The sequence below is a fragment of the Heptranchias perlo genome, chromosome 31, assembly GCF_035084215.1.
Source record: "Heptranchias perlo isolate sHepPer1 chromosome 31, sHepPer1.hap1, whole genome shotgun sequence".
NCBI lineage: Eukaryota > Metazoa > Chordata > Chondrichthyes > Hexanchiformes > Hexanchidae > Heptranchias > Heptranchias perlo.
The window spans coordinates 34,793,140-34,810,288 of NC_090355.1; the positions used below are offsets into that span (position 1 = coordinate 34,793,140).

Below are 17,149 nucleotides of genomic sequence, written 5' to 3' on the forward strand. Positions count from 1 at the left end.
GGTGTCTGAAATTGTGCAGAAATAGAAAAAATGTTGGTAGAGGGGAGTTTTTTTATTTGCACCGGGTTCATCAAGCATTGTCTTGAGTTCCAGAAAGGTGTGTTTTTTGCCCTCTAAATGTGTTGGGGTAGTAGTCGTACTTTGTGTTGAAACTCCCTGTTTTGTGTGCTGTTCATCGCTTTCCAGTTAAGGTGTTGAGCTCCAACTTACCGTTTACCACACCGGTGAGTTTTAATTGCAGCAAAAGGCTTCACTTTAAATCCCAAACCTGGGGCAGGGGAATCACTGTCGGGTGTTGTTTAGAACTAGCAAGGTGGTTCAGACATAGAGAGGCAGCTTCCCCAGTACACAGTGCTGTGTTCCTTTGTTTTTCTTTCATTTAACTTATTTCTGATTTTTAAAAAAAAATTTATATATATATATTGTATTTTCAATGGTGCTTCTCTGCTTGCTGATAAGTATATAGATTTTACACTACTAAAAGTAAAGAAATAAATGTAAAAATAATGTCTTAACCAATTTACCCAGTAGTTAGAGTTTTATGTCACTGGGAGGCGGGGAGCTGATGCTTCTGCAAATAAAAACCCTATTTGCACAGGTGTGATGTGACAAACCGGCTTGATGCTACACTTCCTCCACAGGAACAGTCATTGAACTGAAATGTTATTCTCCCGCTGAAAATCGTGAAGCAGCCATGTGGTGTGGTGCTGAGCCAACGGGGCTAGGAGAGTCCTGAGTCCAATCCCCGACTACTGAGTTAACCGATCTCAGCTGGGGCAGTGATTGAGTGACGACAGTGCTTCCTGGAGTAGGGAGAAAGTGGGGTGGACGAGGGGAGGGAAATCAGTCAGGGACTCCTGTCCCTGGTCAATGGCCAGTGACCCCTGCTGGAAAGAACATGTGTGAATGTTGGGTGAGGACTGTGACGCCACCCATGGCCAGATAGCCTGCTGGTGCTCAGTCTACAAATGACTGGCCGGGTAAAGAACCTGACATCTGTGAAACTGTCACCCCAGCAAGGGGTTAATGAGTTAAGGGGAAGGAGCAAGGCAGAATATTGGGATGGGGAAATAATAGTGGTGGGATTGAGAGAACTACCAGACAATGGCAGTGTGCATTTTGAAGTAATGCAAAACTTTTAAAATATAATTTGTAGACCTGGCATTGTTTTCACACTGTGACTACAGGTACATTGACAAGAGTCAGACTGTACCTGACTGAGAATGAAGTGTCAGAAGTTTGGATTTTCTATATTGGTTGTCTGACCTTTCCAGTGGATTGTCAACATGCATAGAATTTTTAGTAGTTCCTTTTTAAAAAAAAAAAATTTCTCCCCTTGCTCCCTCTTTCCCTCCTTCAGAGCTCCCTGGCTAAGGGTGGATAGGTGTCCTGTTTCCAAGCTTCTGACAATGCCAGTATGTAACTGAGCACTAGCAAGGGGGGTGGGGGCTGGGGGCTGAGGTAACCATCCGTCCATCTATTTTGTTTCCTTTTCCACTCCCTCGCCTTACTTAATGGGGGAGTAGTACTTGCCCCTCCATACAGCTTCTACCCATAATGGCACGGCTGAAACTTGCCATGTGGGAAACTGCAGTCGAGAACCAGCACCTTGCTGCTCTCGGAGCGGGGTGGGGGGGGGAGATGACAGAGGGGGGTGTGGAGGGAAACGGCTGAGAGTAAAAGGTCCAACACAGACCATGCTCTGCCCAGTTTCTTGAGTTCCACTAAGTCTGACAAGTATCTTATATTTTTTAACGAGCAATGAGAGATTGGATTATACTCGAAGGTTTGCTGTAATTCCCCCCCACCCACCTCCTGCCCATGGAAAATTAACTTGAGAATTAACTCCTGTTTCACAATGATAAATTAACATCGTAAAGCAGTTTTAATCGATTCCCTTGTGCTGAGCCTGGATTTGAATCCGTTGATCCCGAGGACTGAACCTGGAGTTTGTAGCAGCTCACCTGTGTGGTGTGATAACTATCTCTGCTCACGGGTGACCTGTCACACCAACAGCCGTGACCCACCTGTCATTTTGTTTATATTTCGTATTGTCAATGCCAGTGATGTCATTACCGACCAGTCATAAAAGTAGAACCGCATATATAATTTCTGCTGTGCTGATTTTGTGTTTTTTTTCCCTTTGATGACAAGGGGCTAGAATCAAGACACATTCCAGCCACTGCGCTTGAGGACCTGGTGCTTGATTCAGGGGTCCCAGGAGAGGGGAAGAGAAGAAATGAAAATGATTGCTCTATTTATAAGAACGGACCTTGTTCCATGGGGTTGTGAGCCCACAGATCTGCCAGTAATCCAGCACTGATTGGTGGCAAATTGGCACTCGCTCGTAAAAGCCATGAGGAAGGATGTGGGAAGGGAAAAATGTCTCACTGGTGCGGTCGGAGATATTTTGTGGGTGGGGGTTAAGGCGTGTTGTTGAGGTAGAGTAGCAGAAGCTTTATTCGGTATCAAACCCCTACCCTAACCGCTTTGGGCTTGCTTGATGCTGACACTGAGGGCAGAAAGTGAGGAAAATATTTAATCCGTTAACACTGACTATGATGAGCACAGCTTGAAATAAAATAAAAACACAGAGCTTTTTTTTTGTTGTTGTTATAAGTCATGATTTTAAATTGGAAGTGTGAGTATTGGCCAGTACCTCTGATGTATAAAACAAGACGTGTAGTCTCGATCACTTCACAGTGTAGTTGAGGCACTTGTCAATATTTCATTTTGTGTCGAGCAGTCCTGGGACTGTGACCTCTTCCAAACATTTTTAACAGAGAGGTTCTGAGCTGATTCCTCTGCCTCTGCTCATTACATTAATGTGTCTTGTACCCGGTGAGGGAGCAGCGGTCCACTCCAGCCGGCAGCTCCCATTTCTGTCCCACAATGTTTGTCACTTGTCTTGTGAGTTTTTTTGACGAGTGGTGTTTTTATAAATCAATGTTTAATCTATAATCTTTTGTTTAATTCATTATTTTTTTTAAATGAACCAAACGGTACTTGATTATTTGGGTTTCAGTTTATCCTTTGCTTTTATATTCCACCCCTGTCTTTTTTTAACCTGATTTCTTACTGTCAATTATACATAATCCTGGTGCTGACATATAGTGTGTTTTTCTGCGCCCCCCCCCCCCCCCCCCCCCCAAACTGTTATCTGAGGATGAAAGAGGGCACTTGCTTTAGCTGGTCGCTATGTGTGAACGTGAGAGGATCCCAGAGTATGTCGTTATTAATTTCTTGGTCTCTCTGTAGGAAAGGGCCCAGCCCCAGCGCAGCATCTCTGACACTCCACTCCATGCAGTACCGAGGGAGTGCTGCATTGTCACGGGTGCTGATTATCATATGAGACGTTAAACCCAAGCCCTCACTATTTCAGTTGGTTCAGGTGGATGTCACAGATCTCATGACATTATTTGAAGAAGAGCAGGGAGTTCTCCTGGTGGTGTTACAGCAAAATCCCACAAACAGCAGTAGGATTAGAAGGATATTCTGCCCGTCATTTTCTATGCAGAATGGATTCCGAGCACTAACAGTTAATGCTTTGTCATTGCCTTTTAACAGGAGATCGATGAATAACTGAGATTGAAGTATAGATGGTCCAATACTGTGTATAACGCTGTGGTTATTGTGCTGTTGGATTCTTGGGAGCAGCACTTGTAGAATGCTAATCAGGGTTGAACAGGGTCTAATGTTGGATTAATAGCTTGGAGTTTTGATGGCTTATTTTAGGGAGTTAGGGAGGAATCTCATGTATTAAACTTTATGGAGTTTCCCCCCGACCTCAGTCAACTTCAGTGGTTTGAATAATTGTGGAGATTCTGATAGGCCTACAGACCCCAAGACCGGGGAAAGAGAAAGTGAAGAGGGTGTTTTATATAGTTTCCTTGTTGATGAGTGACTGAGTCCTAAACAGTGTGCATTCTGTCAGGAATGATGTTTGGGGTGGGGGGGGGGATGAGGAGGTAGGGGCATTGTGTTGATGTATTAGGGAAAACTCCAATTACAGCTAATTCATTGCTTGTCTAATTAACTCTCTCTCACTCTATTTAACTCTCTCTTGCACTCAATCTCTTTCTCACTTGCTTTCACTCTTGCTCTCTCTCACACACCCCCAGCAGATACTGATTCAATCTGTTGTCAGCATTGATTGCACTTAACTCGAAGTCCTGTGAGTGTCCAGAATGGGGGAAATGTATTTGTTCCCATTAGCTTCACCCTCTTAACTCGTATGTGTGTGATGGAGATGTGCGATCGTAGACCTTTTGTACAATTAGTGTGTTGAAGTTTTAAATACTGGTTGTTTATTTCTACAATGTGTACGGCCCCTGAATTGCTGCTGTGCGCCTGGTGGTTTATACTTCCAGTCAGCAACCCTTGAACTTTTTCTTTTGTGATTCCGTAGCAGTTGCTAATGTGTTTTTTAAAAAAAAGTGTCAGCATCATATCTATCGCTCTGCACCAAAGTAGTAAGTGCAGCCAAAAAATGGCAATCCAGATAGTTTAAAATACGTCAGCAATCATGTAGGTGTTGGATAAATAGAGTACAGGGTGATGACCAGTGCTTTACAGAAAATAACTCACCGGTGCCGAGTTACCCGCCTCTGCTCGCTGATTTATTTTCCATAAATCACTGGTCCTCTTTGTACAAAGTGTGTCTATGAATTGGATTCCCAGTCTCGGAGATTTATTGCAAATATATAATGGTGTAGATAAAGAGAAAAACTGGAATCAGAACAGAAAACGCACTAACACACAACACATACGTCAGCATCTGACAGATGAGCAATAGGTTAATCTTCCAGCTTAATGCTGAACCTGCCCTTTCTCCTTTTCAGATGCTGCGTATTTCCAATGGTATCTGTACGTAAAGCATATGCTGTTGTGAATATTATGGGAGTGAGAGGATACTGAAATCTTTATACTGCAGTTTTTTTTAAACCTTGTGTTTAAAATTGCTGCCGCTTTGCCATTGGTTACCTGGCACAGTGCTGTCCCACTCGACACAGTCTGGCTCGTATTACATGAGATCTCCCCAGCGTTTATAGGCGTAGAGTCAGTATTATAACTGGTGTTTTGCCACAGCCCAATCAAAGTGCAGCTTTTTTTTAAAAAAAAACAAATTGTACAGGATGAAGTAGTTTCATTTCAGAGCAAGCAAACTATTTAATATTTGGGAGTGCAGCTCAGAGCAAATAATATCCAGGGCACAATAGGGTAAATTTTACGAATCTTGACTCTTCGCCAGCTCCCAGAGCAGTGTTTCAGGAGCACGTGTTTCGTTGGTGGGGGGGCTAGTAATAGTGGGTCAATTCGTTAGAGAATTTGTAAAACCTATCCTGGTCTGTTGTGACTTTTTTTTAGCTGTGACCCTTCTGGTTGGATCACGACCCAGCTCCTCAGTCTGCCTGGTGAGGAACATGTCTGCTATCTGTAAATGTTTTTGTTTTTTCCATTTAAAAAAAATGTAAATCTAAAAGTAATTGCTATTCAGGTACACAATGAAGGGCTATTTTGAACAGTGCTTCCTCTAGATGTAGCACGGTTTTGTAGATTGGCTTCTTGTATTCTGTTAGTGTGGTGTTCACAATGTGATTGCCTTATATGGTGCACAGTACCTTTTTATGCTGTTTATTGCTATTTGTAAACTTTGTCCGTTCTCCAATGTTGGGGGCGAGGGTTGGAAAGGAGGCCGTGACTAAAGGGCCAATGACTCTGTGGTTGTCTCGTCTCTCTCGTGTCTGAAGACTGTTCTGTGAATGTTCCATGCTGGATGTGTATTGAAGGTTTGGGGGTGCGTGTGTACAGACCCAGGGATGAAGCTGTCAAAAAGGAGCAACAAAAAAATATATATTTATTTTAAAACCCACTGGGAAACAAATCGACTGAAATTTGGAGCTTGGGAGAAAATGTTTCTGGTGCTGACCTTGCAGAATGAGTTTGACGCTTACTGTAGCTGCGTGGGCTTTTCACACTAGGTTGCCTCTTTCCAGAAGGTGCTGCCAACACTGTGGGCCCTGAGGTGTCAGCCGTGGCTGAGATGGTAGCACTTTTGCCTCTGAGTCAGAAAGTCGTGGGTTCGAGTTCCACTCCAGAGACTTGAGCACGTAATCCAGGCTGACACTCGCAGCGCAATACTGAGGGAGTGCTGCCCTGTCAGAGGTGCCGTCTTTCAGGTGAGACCTTAAACCGAGGCCCCGTCTGCTTTCACGAGTACTTCATTGGCTGTAAAGTGCTTTGGGACGTGCTAAGGTTGTGAAAGGCACTATATAAATGCAAGTCTTTTTTTTCTTCTGTGTGCGTGCCTTGATAGCTGTTGCCAACAGGTTATTCAGCCATGTGGGGCGGTTGAGCTCGAGCCGGGCCTGACGTGACATTCAAACACACATTTTCCAACAATGGATACAACCCTTAGACTATCCTGGTCGATGTACCAGAATCACACGGTGCCCGTCTGCACCGAGTCAACAGAGCAGCTCCCTCTGTTAGTCTGATAAGCAGAGAAGTACCGGCTATTTCTACATGGCAGCATTTCCTGGTAATTTGCCCCAACCTGCGTCTGTACCATGTAACTCCAAGCTTTGCTACCTGTTGTTCTATCGCACACTTCAGACTTTTGAGGTCGCTGACTTTTAAATGTGGAAACTTTGAAACAAAAATAGATTTCAATGGTTGAACTTTCCAAAATGTTTTAAAATTAGCATCCCAGTTGTACCAAGCAAATGCATTTATTTACCATTTCACTGAACGTGCAAATGGATTTTGTAAGCAGCCTCTGATAGGGAATATAATGGAGAGTCCCATGTGCATGTACACTGGAGTGGGGCTCATGTCTGCACCTGCACACAAGGCTCGAGCCAAACGGCTCTAACAGTTTGTGAAAAATCAGGTCACCGGATTGGGTGTGAAAGTCTTAAGAGATTCAGTAAAATAGTCCAAACCAAAAGCCCATTGATCTTTTACATCAAAGAGGGAGGCTTTCCACTGCCAAGTATTGGGCAGGAGCAGCCCAGCATTGCAGTGGTTTTATGTGGAAACTGATTGATTTCAGTACAATTTACATGATCACATCAAGTCTTTCTGCTGCTTTAACCTGCCCTCCATTCCCAGCCCCCTCCTACTTAGGCAGCAGGTGCATTTCATTCTATTCCCCACCCACTCCCATTTAAAAAGCGGGTGTGTAATTGTCCATTCCCCACCTCCTCCCACTTGGGAAGCTGGCGTTTATCAGTCCGTTCCCCGACTCCTCCCATTTAGAAAGCAAGTGTTTATTTTGACCATCAGTTACCTGCACCGTTTGGGACTGAATTCACTTAATCATTGTGGAACAAATATTTACTGAGTGGATGCCGATAATTTCTTACCCACCCCATCTCAGCATGAAGGAGTGGGAGAGACTGAGTTAATGTCGCATCTGTACGACACCCAAAGGCACTCTAACTTGTGCTGACAATGCTCCAATTAAAGGGAACTGGGTGTCGTAGTCACTTAAACCATCACCCTTTCTGGGACCCGCGTTTGAATCCAGCTGAACCTGATACAGTGGAAGTTTCTGCTAGCTTTCACTGTCCTACATGAAATGGGTGTGGGGAAGTCCAAACTCACCCCTAATTCAGCTCTGAATAGATCAGTCTCGTTCAAGGCAGATGGTTTGTGGTGTGTGAAATGGAAATGTCACATTGGGGCAGTTTGGGTTAAAGCACATTGTTGGGGGTCGAATAAAGGGGTCTTTAATTTGTATCCCGATGATGCTGTTACCTCACCCAGATGCTGATGCCGAGCTGTGTGTCTAAAGTGAAAAATCAGTCCATTCCCCACGAGTGACATACATTCCTTACCATCAGCACAAAAATTCGTCAGTTAATGATGAATCTTGGCATCTCTCCAAAACTAGTTTTTTTTTAAAACTTAACATTTTTTAAAAGGTAGCTAATATGGGTCAGGTATCCAAACTGATTTTATTTATTTAATATAGATCAATCTGCTTGAAACCTTTTCACCAGAGTGGAATTGGGCTTATTTGTACAATCAGTTCTTCTCCCGGTGACTCTGGGGTAAGAGCAAGCTGCTGTCTAGTTTGGAATTTGGTGGTTTTAAACTATATGTAAAGCTGGCTGAATGTCTCTGTAAGGAATTAACTTAACAAAGGAAATGTGCATCAATCAATGTTCTAATTGTATTTTACTGGAAATATAATGCTTGCCTGTCGTACTATTTTCTTTACTGTGGTCTTTGCCTGCTTCTCAGTCGGTGATCGGTGATAGGCAGTGGTGGAGATTGTGGAGTGACCCAGTGTACCAATGTGTGGAGACACAAGCTGGTAGGATGGGGGTCTCAGCCTGCAATCTCTGTCCAACCAAAGGATATGGGGATCAGAGGGAGGGAGAAAACAGGGATCTACAGGCCAGTTAGCCTGACATCAGCCATCGGAAAAATGCGGGAATCCATTAAGGAAGTAGTAACAGGGCACTTATGCATAATATGATTAGGCAGAGTCAACATGGTTTAATGAAAGGGAAATACTGTTTAACAAATTTAATAGTGTTCTTTGAGGGTGTGACTAGCAGGGTAGACAAAGAGGAACCAGTGGATGTAGTATATTTGGATTTCCAAAAGGCATTTGATAAGGTGCCACATAAAAGGTTGTTATGCAAGATAAGGACTCATACGGTTGGGGGATAATATATTAGCATGGATGGAGGATTGGTTAATGGACAGAAAACAGAGTAGGGATAAACGGGTCATTCTCAGGTTGGCAGGCTGTAACTAGTGGGGTGCTGCAAGGATCAGTGCTGGGGCCTCAGCTATTTACAGTCTATATTAATGACTTAGATGAAAGGACCGAGTATAATGTATCCAAATTCGCTGACTATACAAAGGTAGGTGGGAAAGTAAGCTGTGAGGAAGACACAGTCTGCAAAGGGATATAGACAGGTTAAGTGAGTGGGCGAGAAAGTGGCAGATGGAGAATAATGTGGGGAAATGTGAGGTTATTCGCTTTGGTAGGAAGAGGAGAAAAGCAGAATTTTTTTAAATGGTGAGAAACTATTAAATGTTGGTTTTCAGAGAAATCTGGGTGTCCTTGTACAAGAAACTCAAAGTTAGCATGCACGTACAGCAAGCAATTAGGAAGGCAAATGGCATGTTGGCCTTTATTGCAAGGGGGTTGGAGTACAAGAATGAGGAAGTCTTGCTACAATTGTACAGGGCTTTGGTGAGACCTTACCTGGAGTATTGCGTACAGTTTTGGTCTCCTTTATCTGAGGAAGGATATACTTGCTTTAGAGGGGGTGCAATGAAGGTTCACTAGATTGATTCCTGGGATGAGAGGATTTCCTGAGGAGAGATTGAGTAGAATGGGCCTATTCTGTCTGGAGTTTAGAAGAATGAGAGGTGATCTCATTGAAACATAAAGATTCTGAGGGGTTTTTTCCCTGGCTGCAGAGTCGAGAACTAGGGGGCATAGTCTCAGGATAAGGGGTTGGCCATTTAACACTGAAATGAGGAGTTGAGGTTGAAGATCAGCCATGATCTTATTGAATGGCGGAGCAGGCTCAAAGGGCCGTATGGTCTACTCCTGCTCCTATTTCTTGTGTTCATCCCCCTTTGTTTCCAATGCATCCTTGCAGCATGTGGAGGACAGTTGCAAAGCAGCATTGGTGGAGAACTGGGAGTGGGTGTCCTACTTCCTTTCTGCATGGTGCAGTGAACTGATTGATGGCAATAGAATAGAGTTTTTAACCATAGGGTGCATCTCAAGCCTCTGCCTGTACCAGTGCAAGGAGGAGAGCTGGGTTGACAAATCTTCAAAATTTCCCTCTGCCAGGTTTGTGCGCGAGAGAGACTCAAAACACGAACCAACATCCTGCCTTAGTCGACGGCAGCAGCAGCACCAGTACGGAAGCCTCCACTACCGATCAAACAAGGGAAGGAGGTGGAAATGTGTTTATAGTGACCGCTTTGAAGGAACAGCAGAGTGATGGGAGATTAATATGTCCCACCCATTTATAGCAACTTAAAAACAAGTTATATCTATAAAGTTTTTATTAGAGTCACATTCACAAAGATTGCACTACAGTAATAACCATCTTTTAAAGTACACTTACTGAGTGGAATATTTACAATAAAGTAGAGGCCAATGGTTGAATACATTCATAAAATTATCCAAACTTGGATTGATAGCAAGTTAATGCACTGGATTGTCAATGTACAGGCTAAACTGTTCAGTTCCGGGCACTGTGTATTGAAATAGTTCCCACCCTGTGATATATCACAAAAATTATAAAAAGGACTCCTTAACAGAGACAGGATAGTCTCGCAACAGGAATTCTATTTTCAATCACTGGACATCCCATTGTTTTACATTCCACTTCAGTACGTGATGGGCTAATGGCTGCTGTCGTCTGGGGAACAAGTAAACAGGCAGTTTTGTAAACACAGCTGAAGTTTTTTAAAAAAAAAAGTTGCCCCACAAAGAGTCTCCCTGGCATACTCCTTTAGAAAACACCAAAACCATGATTACCTGGGATTCAGACATATAATTGTACAAAACCTCTTACTTATTTTTGTATTCATCAAGGTGAGGTGTGTCAGTGTGACAATACAACACTTTCCACTTCAGGCACCCATTGTTAGCATCAAACACTCCCAGGTCAGGTACAGCACAGGTTAGATACAGAGTAAAGCTCCCTCTACACTGTCCCATCAAACACTCCCAGGGCAGGTACAGCATAGGTTAGATACAGAGTAAAGCTCCCTCTACACTGTCCCATCAAACGCTCCCAGGTCAGGTACAGCACAGGTTAGATACAGAGTAAAGCTCCCTCTGCACTGTCCCATCAAACACTCCCAGGTCAGGTACAGCATAGGTTGGATACAGAGTAAAGCTCCCTCTACACTGTCCCATCAAACACTCCCAGGGCAGGTACAGCACTGGTTAGATACAGATTATAGCTCCCGCTACACTGCCCAACCTCAAGAGCACCACCCCAGTGCATCAGGGTGATAATTCTATGTCCCACACCAGACGACCTTACAGTCTGTTGGGCCGTGTCTGCCAGTTCTGCACCAATTCATGTTAAATTATGAACAAAAAGCAAGCTTAACAATTTAGAACATAGGAGGCGACCATCAGACACCAGCTTAACCACCCACTTTCTGACAACATCAGTCAACTCCTCCAAAACCACATTCAATTGTCTCTTGAACCCATTTATACTGTCTGCCTCAATGAGCTTCCATCATAGCTTAATCCACAGTCCTGTTATCCTTTGGCTGGAAACACTGTCTTCCCTTCTTACTACTAATATTTTTTAAAAACTGGTATTTGAATTTGATCAGAGGTGATAATGTGCTGTGGGACCTCTTCTCATTAGGAGCTGGATAGAATCATACAGCACAGAAGGAGGCCATTCAGCCCATCGTGCCTGTGCCAGCTCTTTGAAAGAGCTCAATAGCTCCACTTCCCCACTCGTTCCTGAAATTTTTTCCTTTTCAAGTATTTATCTAATTCCCTTTTGAAAGTTACTATTGAATCTGCTTCTACTGCTCTTCCAGGCAGTGCAATCCAGATGAGACTATCAAACCCACTTCACACTGTCCCCTTATTTCTAAAGGGTATGGGTACTTCCTGTGTAACTGCGTACTTGCATCAGTAACACAGATTCCTCTCACAGCTCTCTGGTTGCAGGAGGTAAGTGCTTATATCCTGGCTCTATGATAACAACAGCCAGACAATATTTATGGATCAATTTTTGTGACTTAACCGGCCATCCAAAAGCAGCAGTTTCTCCGTCAATTGTATACTGTGGGGGAAACAAGTTACACTATGCAAAAAATCATTCCCTTGGCCTCCGAGTCCTTAGTGTTTGAGTTCTTTCAAAATACTTGATCTCAATGATTACTGCAACAATTCACTGGTAGTATTTATAATGTTCAGCAGATAAGAGAATTTTTAGAATACAGTATACTAAAATATATTTTAAGATCCTGGATAACTAGAAACCGCTGACAATTCTGGTGGCTTACATTATCAGTGTGACGCCCTCACTGAATACTAGTTCTAAAGAGTATTACAGCACCGAGTTACTGTCCTGTCCACATTATAAAATGAGAAATGTAGTTTTGATAGGCTGTGCGTGCTCCAGCTGTTCAATTACATTAACTAACCCACTTAGACAAGTTGACGCTTAAAAATAAAAATTAAGGCATGAGGAGCATACAGATGAGAGAGTCACAGGTTCGATCCCCGGCCTGTGCTGAGTAAACTGATTTCAAACATAGGGAGCAGGTGAAGGTGCAACAGCTAACCTCAGCGTCTGAGGGGGTGGACCTGAAAGGTATGAAAACCAACCAGGATTCCTGCTGCTGATCGCCAGCCAGTGACTCCTGGTGCAAAGTGTTCACGTGTTGATATGGGGTGAGGCGAGCACACTGCTGGGCTGGGCTGGGGTGTGATGCTCCCACTGATCAGTAGCTGCCAGCACTCACTGGAACGGCACATGAACAATGGCCACTTGGGTGAAGTACCAGGGGCGTCCAGCGCCTGTGTAACTCTTACCCTCTGGCACCTTCGGGGGGGGGGGGTGGGAACAAGCCCCTCCCATCCGACTACCAAATTCACCATTTAAACAAACTTTTTTTTCTAAAAAGATTATTTTTGGCAAAGGTCTTTAAAAGGCAGCCTGTTTTTTTTTAAAACATAAACTCTTTAACCTCCTCTGGGTAATAAGGGCTTGTTCACACTGATGCTTTTGCCACCCATTGGGATTGAGTATCGATCGTGTGCTGCACGCTGGTTAAATGTTTATTTTTTGGTTGTTGGTAACTCAGGTCCATCCCGCTCTGTTACCCGGCTGCCTCAGAGCTTTGAGCTGGGTGTCTGCACGAGCAGCTCCTTCACATCGACTAAGGCCTGCTCCAGGTAATGGGCCAGTTTAGCCGCGTTGGTCTCCGCACAGCTGTTGAAAGCGGTCACGGAGAAGTTGATGTGGTCGTCCATGGGGTTGTAACACACGCCGTAGCCGTCTGGTACCACAGGCCCAAAACACATTAGGCAATCCGTCTTCGCGGGGACCTAAACGGAGAGGGCAGATCTCAGGGTTACATTTTACTTCTTCCTGCACCTCCATTTGTCCCTCCTCAAAAGCACAGACTTGTTGGGGGGGGGGGAGCGGGGTACAGGTCACTGGGAGCCCTCGACCCTCCGCTACCTCACCCCAAATGACTGTTCTTCTACAGCGTGCGCGGAACCTGTGCAATGTTACGTCTCTGGGGTTGAGACTTTTCGTACAGCTACTTCACCTGCCACCCCCTCCCTCCCCAACCCTGTTGTAATTTCTTCAACATCTCCACCACTGCCCAGTGAAGACCAAAGCCACCATTTCACTCCCAGTGATAATCTCTGTACCTTTACCTGTTGACTCTCTCCACAACCAATTGGCTCAGGCTACACTAGATGGCCCACAACCCTGGGCATCCTGCTCAACCAACAGCAGAGTTTCAAACCCCACATCCTGGGCACCAGCAAGAGCTTCACCCGTGCAGGCCGCCCAATTCTACTGCCACTCAAACTCAAATCACACGCAGGGTCGACTCCAGACTCCATGTTCGTTAACCCTCGCAATCTCCACCAACCCCAACTCGTCTAAAGTTTCAGTGTCTGCGCCCAGTCTTGCTGCCCACTGAGCTACACTTGGCTCCATATCGATTTTAACGTCCTCATCATCATCACCCAATCCTTCCTCGGTCTCATCCCCCCCGACCTCATCACCTCCTTCACCCTCACACCCAGTCCCGAGCTCTGACTCCAGACTCCTGTGCATCCCTCTCCGTCAGTTCCACCACCAGTGACAGAGCTTTCAGCTGTCTAGGCCCTACTCTCCGATATGTCCGAAACCCCTCTACCTCACGTCCTCTCTCCCCACCTTTAAGCACCCCCTGAAAGCCCACCTGTTCAGCTATTCCTTTGGTACCAACTTTCCCCGCCCCTGTTTAGTGTCCATTTTTCTCTATTATTTTCCGCTGTCTGGCTGTCCTCACCCAACATCCAAACACTTACTAGAGGGGTAAAGAAATAAAAAGTCAGCTATTGCTCCCACTGGTGTCAGCCTTGGCTCAGTGGGCAGCACTCTCGCCTTGGTCAGAAGATCATGGGTTCAGGACCCACTCCAGAGACTTGAGTACATAATCCACGTTGACACTCCCGGTGCCAATACAGAAGTGCTGCACTGTTGGAAGTGCCGTCTTTCAGATGAGATGTTAAACCAAGTCCTGTCCGCCCTCTCAGGTGGATGTAAAAGATCCCATGGCACTATTTTGAAAAAGAGTAAGGGAGTTCTCCCCGGTGTCCTGGAGCCAATATTTATCCCTCAAACAACATCACTAAAAAAAAAAGATTATCTGATCATTATCACTTTGCTGTGTGTGGGATCTTGCTGTTTTCAAATTAGCTGCCTCATTCCTTACATTGCAACAGTGATTACACTTCGAATGTACTTCATTGGTTGTAATGTACTTCATTGAGCTGTCCTGAGGTCGTGAAAGGTGCTACATAAATGCAAATTCTTTCCTTTCACTATCCACTGAGCCCTGATTGAAAGTGAGGGCGAGACCTCAACCTGAGAGAGTCGGAGGAAATTGTTGTTCAATTCTCCCTCCCTCCCCGCTGTGGCAGGACTCCTGAGCACGGCTGAGATTAGGACCTCACCATCTTTGGATCAACAGGAGATACCGTCACAGATCCTCATGTCGTTAACTTACTGCATAAGGAGAACGGAATCCCTCACCTGACTGGTTGATAAATTGAAGTGAAAGGCGACAGCATAGGACGTGTCCATGAAGATCTCAGGAATTCGAACCAGGTCTTCTATGGCCTGAAGTTTAAGGCCCAATAGATGTCTATCGATTGCTTGGCCTCTTATTGCCTGAAAGTAAGAACAACAAACATAAGCACAGGCTGCTACGCAACCCCCCACCACCATCACCAACCCACCACCGCCATCGCCAACCTCCATCGTTAACCCCCCCACCACCATTGTCACCCCATCGCCACCCCAATCACCACCCCATACCATTGCTACATCCCAGTAATGATCAGGTGATGTCAAGCTTGAGTGAAGTGAGCCTTTGGCTCAGTGGTAACATTCCCACCCCTCAGTCAGAAGGAGCAGGGTTTGAACTCTCACTCCCGATGGTCTCAGCGAGCGGAGGCCGGAGCTCTGGCTCTGAATTCCGGGTTGACGCCCAGCAGGATACTCGTGTGGGTGTGGGTGGCTTCCCCCCCCCCCCCAGTCATATGAGTTGTGGGAGCCCAAAAAACCCTTCCCCCATATAGGACTTACCCCCCTATCGGCTGGTATTAAGATGGTTATGGCCGTGGAAGGAGTGTTCACATCGTGGCCTGTCAGAATGTTAGTCAGCCTGTGATTCCTACCACCACTACACGCTGTCCTCCAAAAGAAGAGGGTGAAGATACGAAAATGATAACCTATCTTGGATTTTAAGAGTCTGATGGAGCAAGGGAAGACTGAAGGAGATGAAGAGTTCTACAGTTTTAAGGTGGTGGGAAAGATGAGTTAGAGTAAGAGACAGTGCGATAAATCTTGATTTCAACACACTGAGGATGCAGAGAGGAGGAAGAGCATATTGGATGGTGTATTTGAAGATTAGAAGGAATAAGGAGGGAATATTCAGACCATAACAATATCAACAAAAGATGGAGAGAGAGAGAGATGAGATAAGACTGCAGCACGGGGGGAGGGGAGGCCTATCAGACAACAAACTCTCTCTAGTTACCTGTCCTGGAGTGTGAAGGGCTTCCCAGATATGGGGGTAGGATTTGAGTTGAGTCTTGGATGTACTTGGGGTCTTAGAGAGTTAAGAGCTGTTGAGGGGGAAAAGGGGTGTTTGGGAGCAAGAGACGACATGTTGATGAGGAACACAAACCAATAAATCCCCTTACCATATCCGTGTAGGCTCTGTGCGCCTGGACTGCTTTTGTCAACAATGTCACCTTTTCCTGGTTCTAAACACAGAATCAAAAGAAAACAATTTACAGACAGAAGTGCACAAATGAACTAAAGATTACTTCACAAAACCCAAAACAGACAGCAGGTCAGTGATCAGTTGAAGAGGGGAAAAGACAGGTTAACATTTCAAGTGAAGACCCCACCTCATCAGAACTCTGGGGGTTGTCAAAACAAAAGATTATCTAAATGAGCTCCTCACCGAACAAAGACTTCAGGAAAATCCCAGCATTGATTCCCAGTCCGAGCTGAGTCAGCTGATCTCAGCTAGCCTGGTGATTAAGGTCAATTATATTGCCCCTAGTTCGCCCTGAGCCAGGATTCCTGCTCCTGACTGACCTCAGCTGGAAACAATAACTTGCATTTATATAGCGCCTTTAAGGTAGCAAAACATCCCAAGACACTGCATGGGCACAATTATCAAACAAAAATTGACACCGAGCCACATTTGGAGATATTAGGACAGGTGCTTGGTCAAAGAGGTACGTTTTTAAGGAGTGTCTTAAAGGAGGAGAGAAAGGCGGAGAGGTTTAGGGAGGGAATTCCAGAGCTTAGGGCGTACGCAGCTGAAGGCACAGCCGCCAATGGTGGGGCGAAGAAAGTGGCAGATGCACAAGAGGTCAGAATTGGAGGAGCGCAGAGATCTCGGAGGGTTGTAGGGCTGGAGAAGGTTACAGAGGGAGGGATGAGGCCATGGAGGGATTTGAACACAAGGATGAGGAATTTTAAAGTCGAGGCAGGATCTAACTCAGCTGTAATGTCCAACGTGGTCGAATTGCCCACTGACTATCAACGTCTAGGCTCACATGTGAAGAATGGCTCCTCGGGGTGAGGTACCGGAACCCAGCACAAGTCAGCACCTTCAGGAGGGGAGAAAACGGGAGGGAAAAAATAAAAACGTACTCAGGCCATAAGGAGCTCAGGAGTTAACCCTCCCACATGGTCTCTGCCTGAGACCGTCAGATGCTACTCACATGCTCTGGTATTTTCTAACATGTGCAGCAGAGGGCAGTAACATCCTGAATTAAAACAGCGTGCACTGCTTTTTTTGTGAAAGAGATCAGCACCGTTGATTCTCGTCGGTAAGTTTACAGACTGCTCCAAACCGCGATAAGACCCTC

At 45.2% G+C, this 17,149-nt stretch overlaps 1 protein-coding gene across 3 annotated transcripts in view; it reads right to left on the minus strand.

The window, feature by feature from the left end:
- Window positions 1–10,029: 10,029 nt before the first annotated feature.
- The window catches only part of crata (carnitine O-acetyltransferase a), a 42,778-nt gene continuing 35,658 nt past the window's right edge, over window positions 10,030–17,149 (minus strand). For all 3 annotated transcript variants that reach the window (XM_067969977.1, XM_067969976.1, XM_067969975.1), the window contains 3 exons: window positions 15,965–16,027; window positions 14,790–14,927; window positions 10,030–13,078 (listed from right to left, as the gene is read on the minus strand). In XM_067969977.1, the coding sequence (XP_067826078.1) occupies window positions 12,863–13,078; window positions 14,790–14,927; window positions 15,965–16,027 (417 nt within the window). In that variant the 3' untranslated portion in view covers window positions 10,030–12,862. The remainder of the gene's footprint in view (window positions 13,079–14,789; window positions 14,928–15,964; window positions 16,028–17,149) is intronic.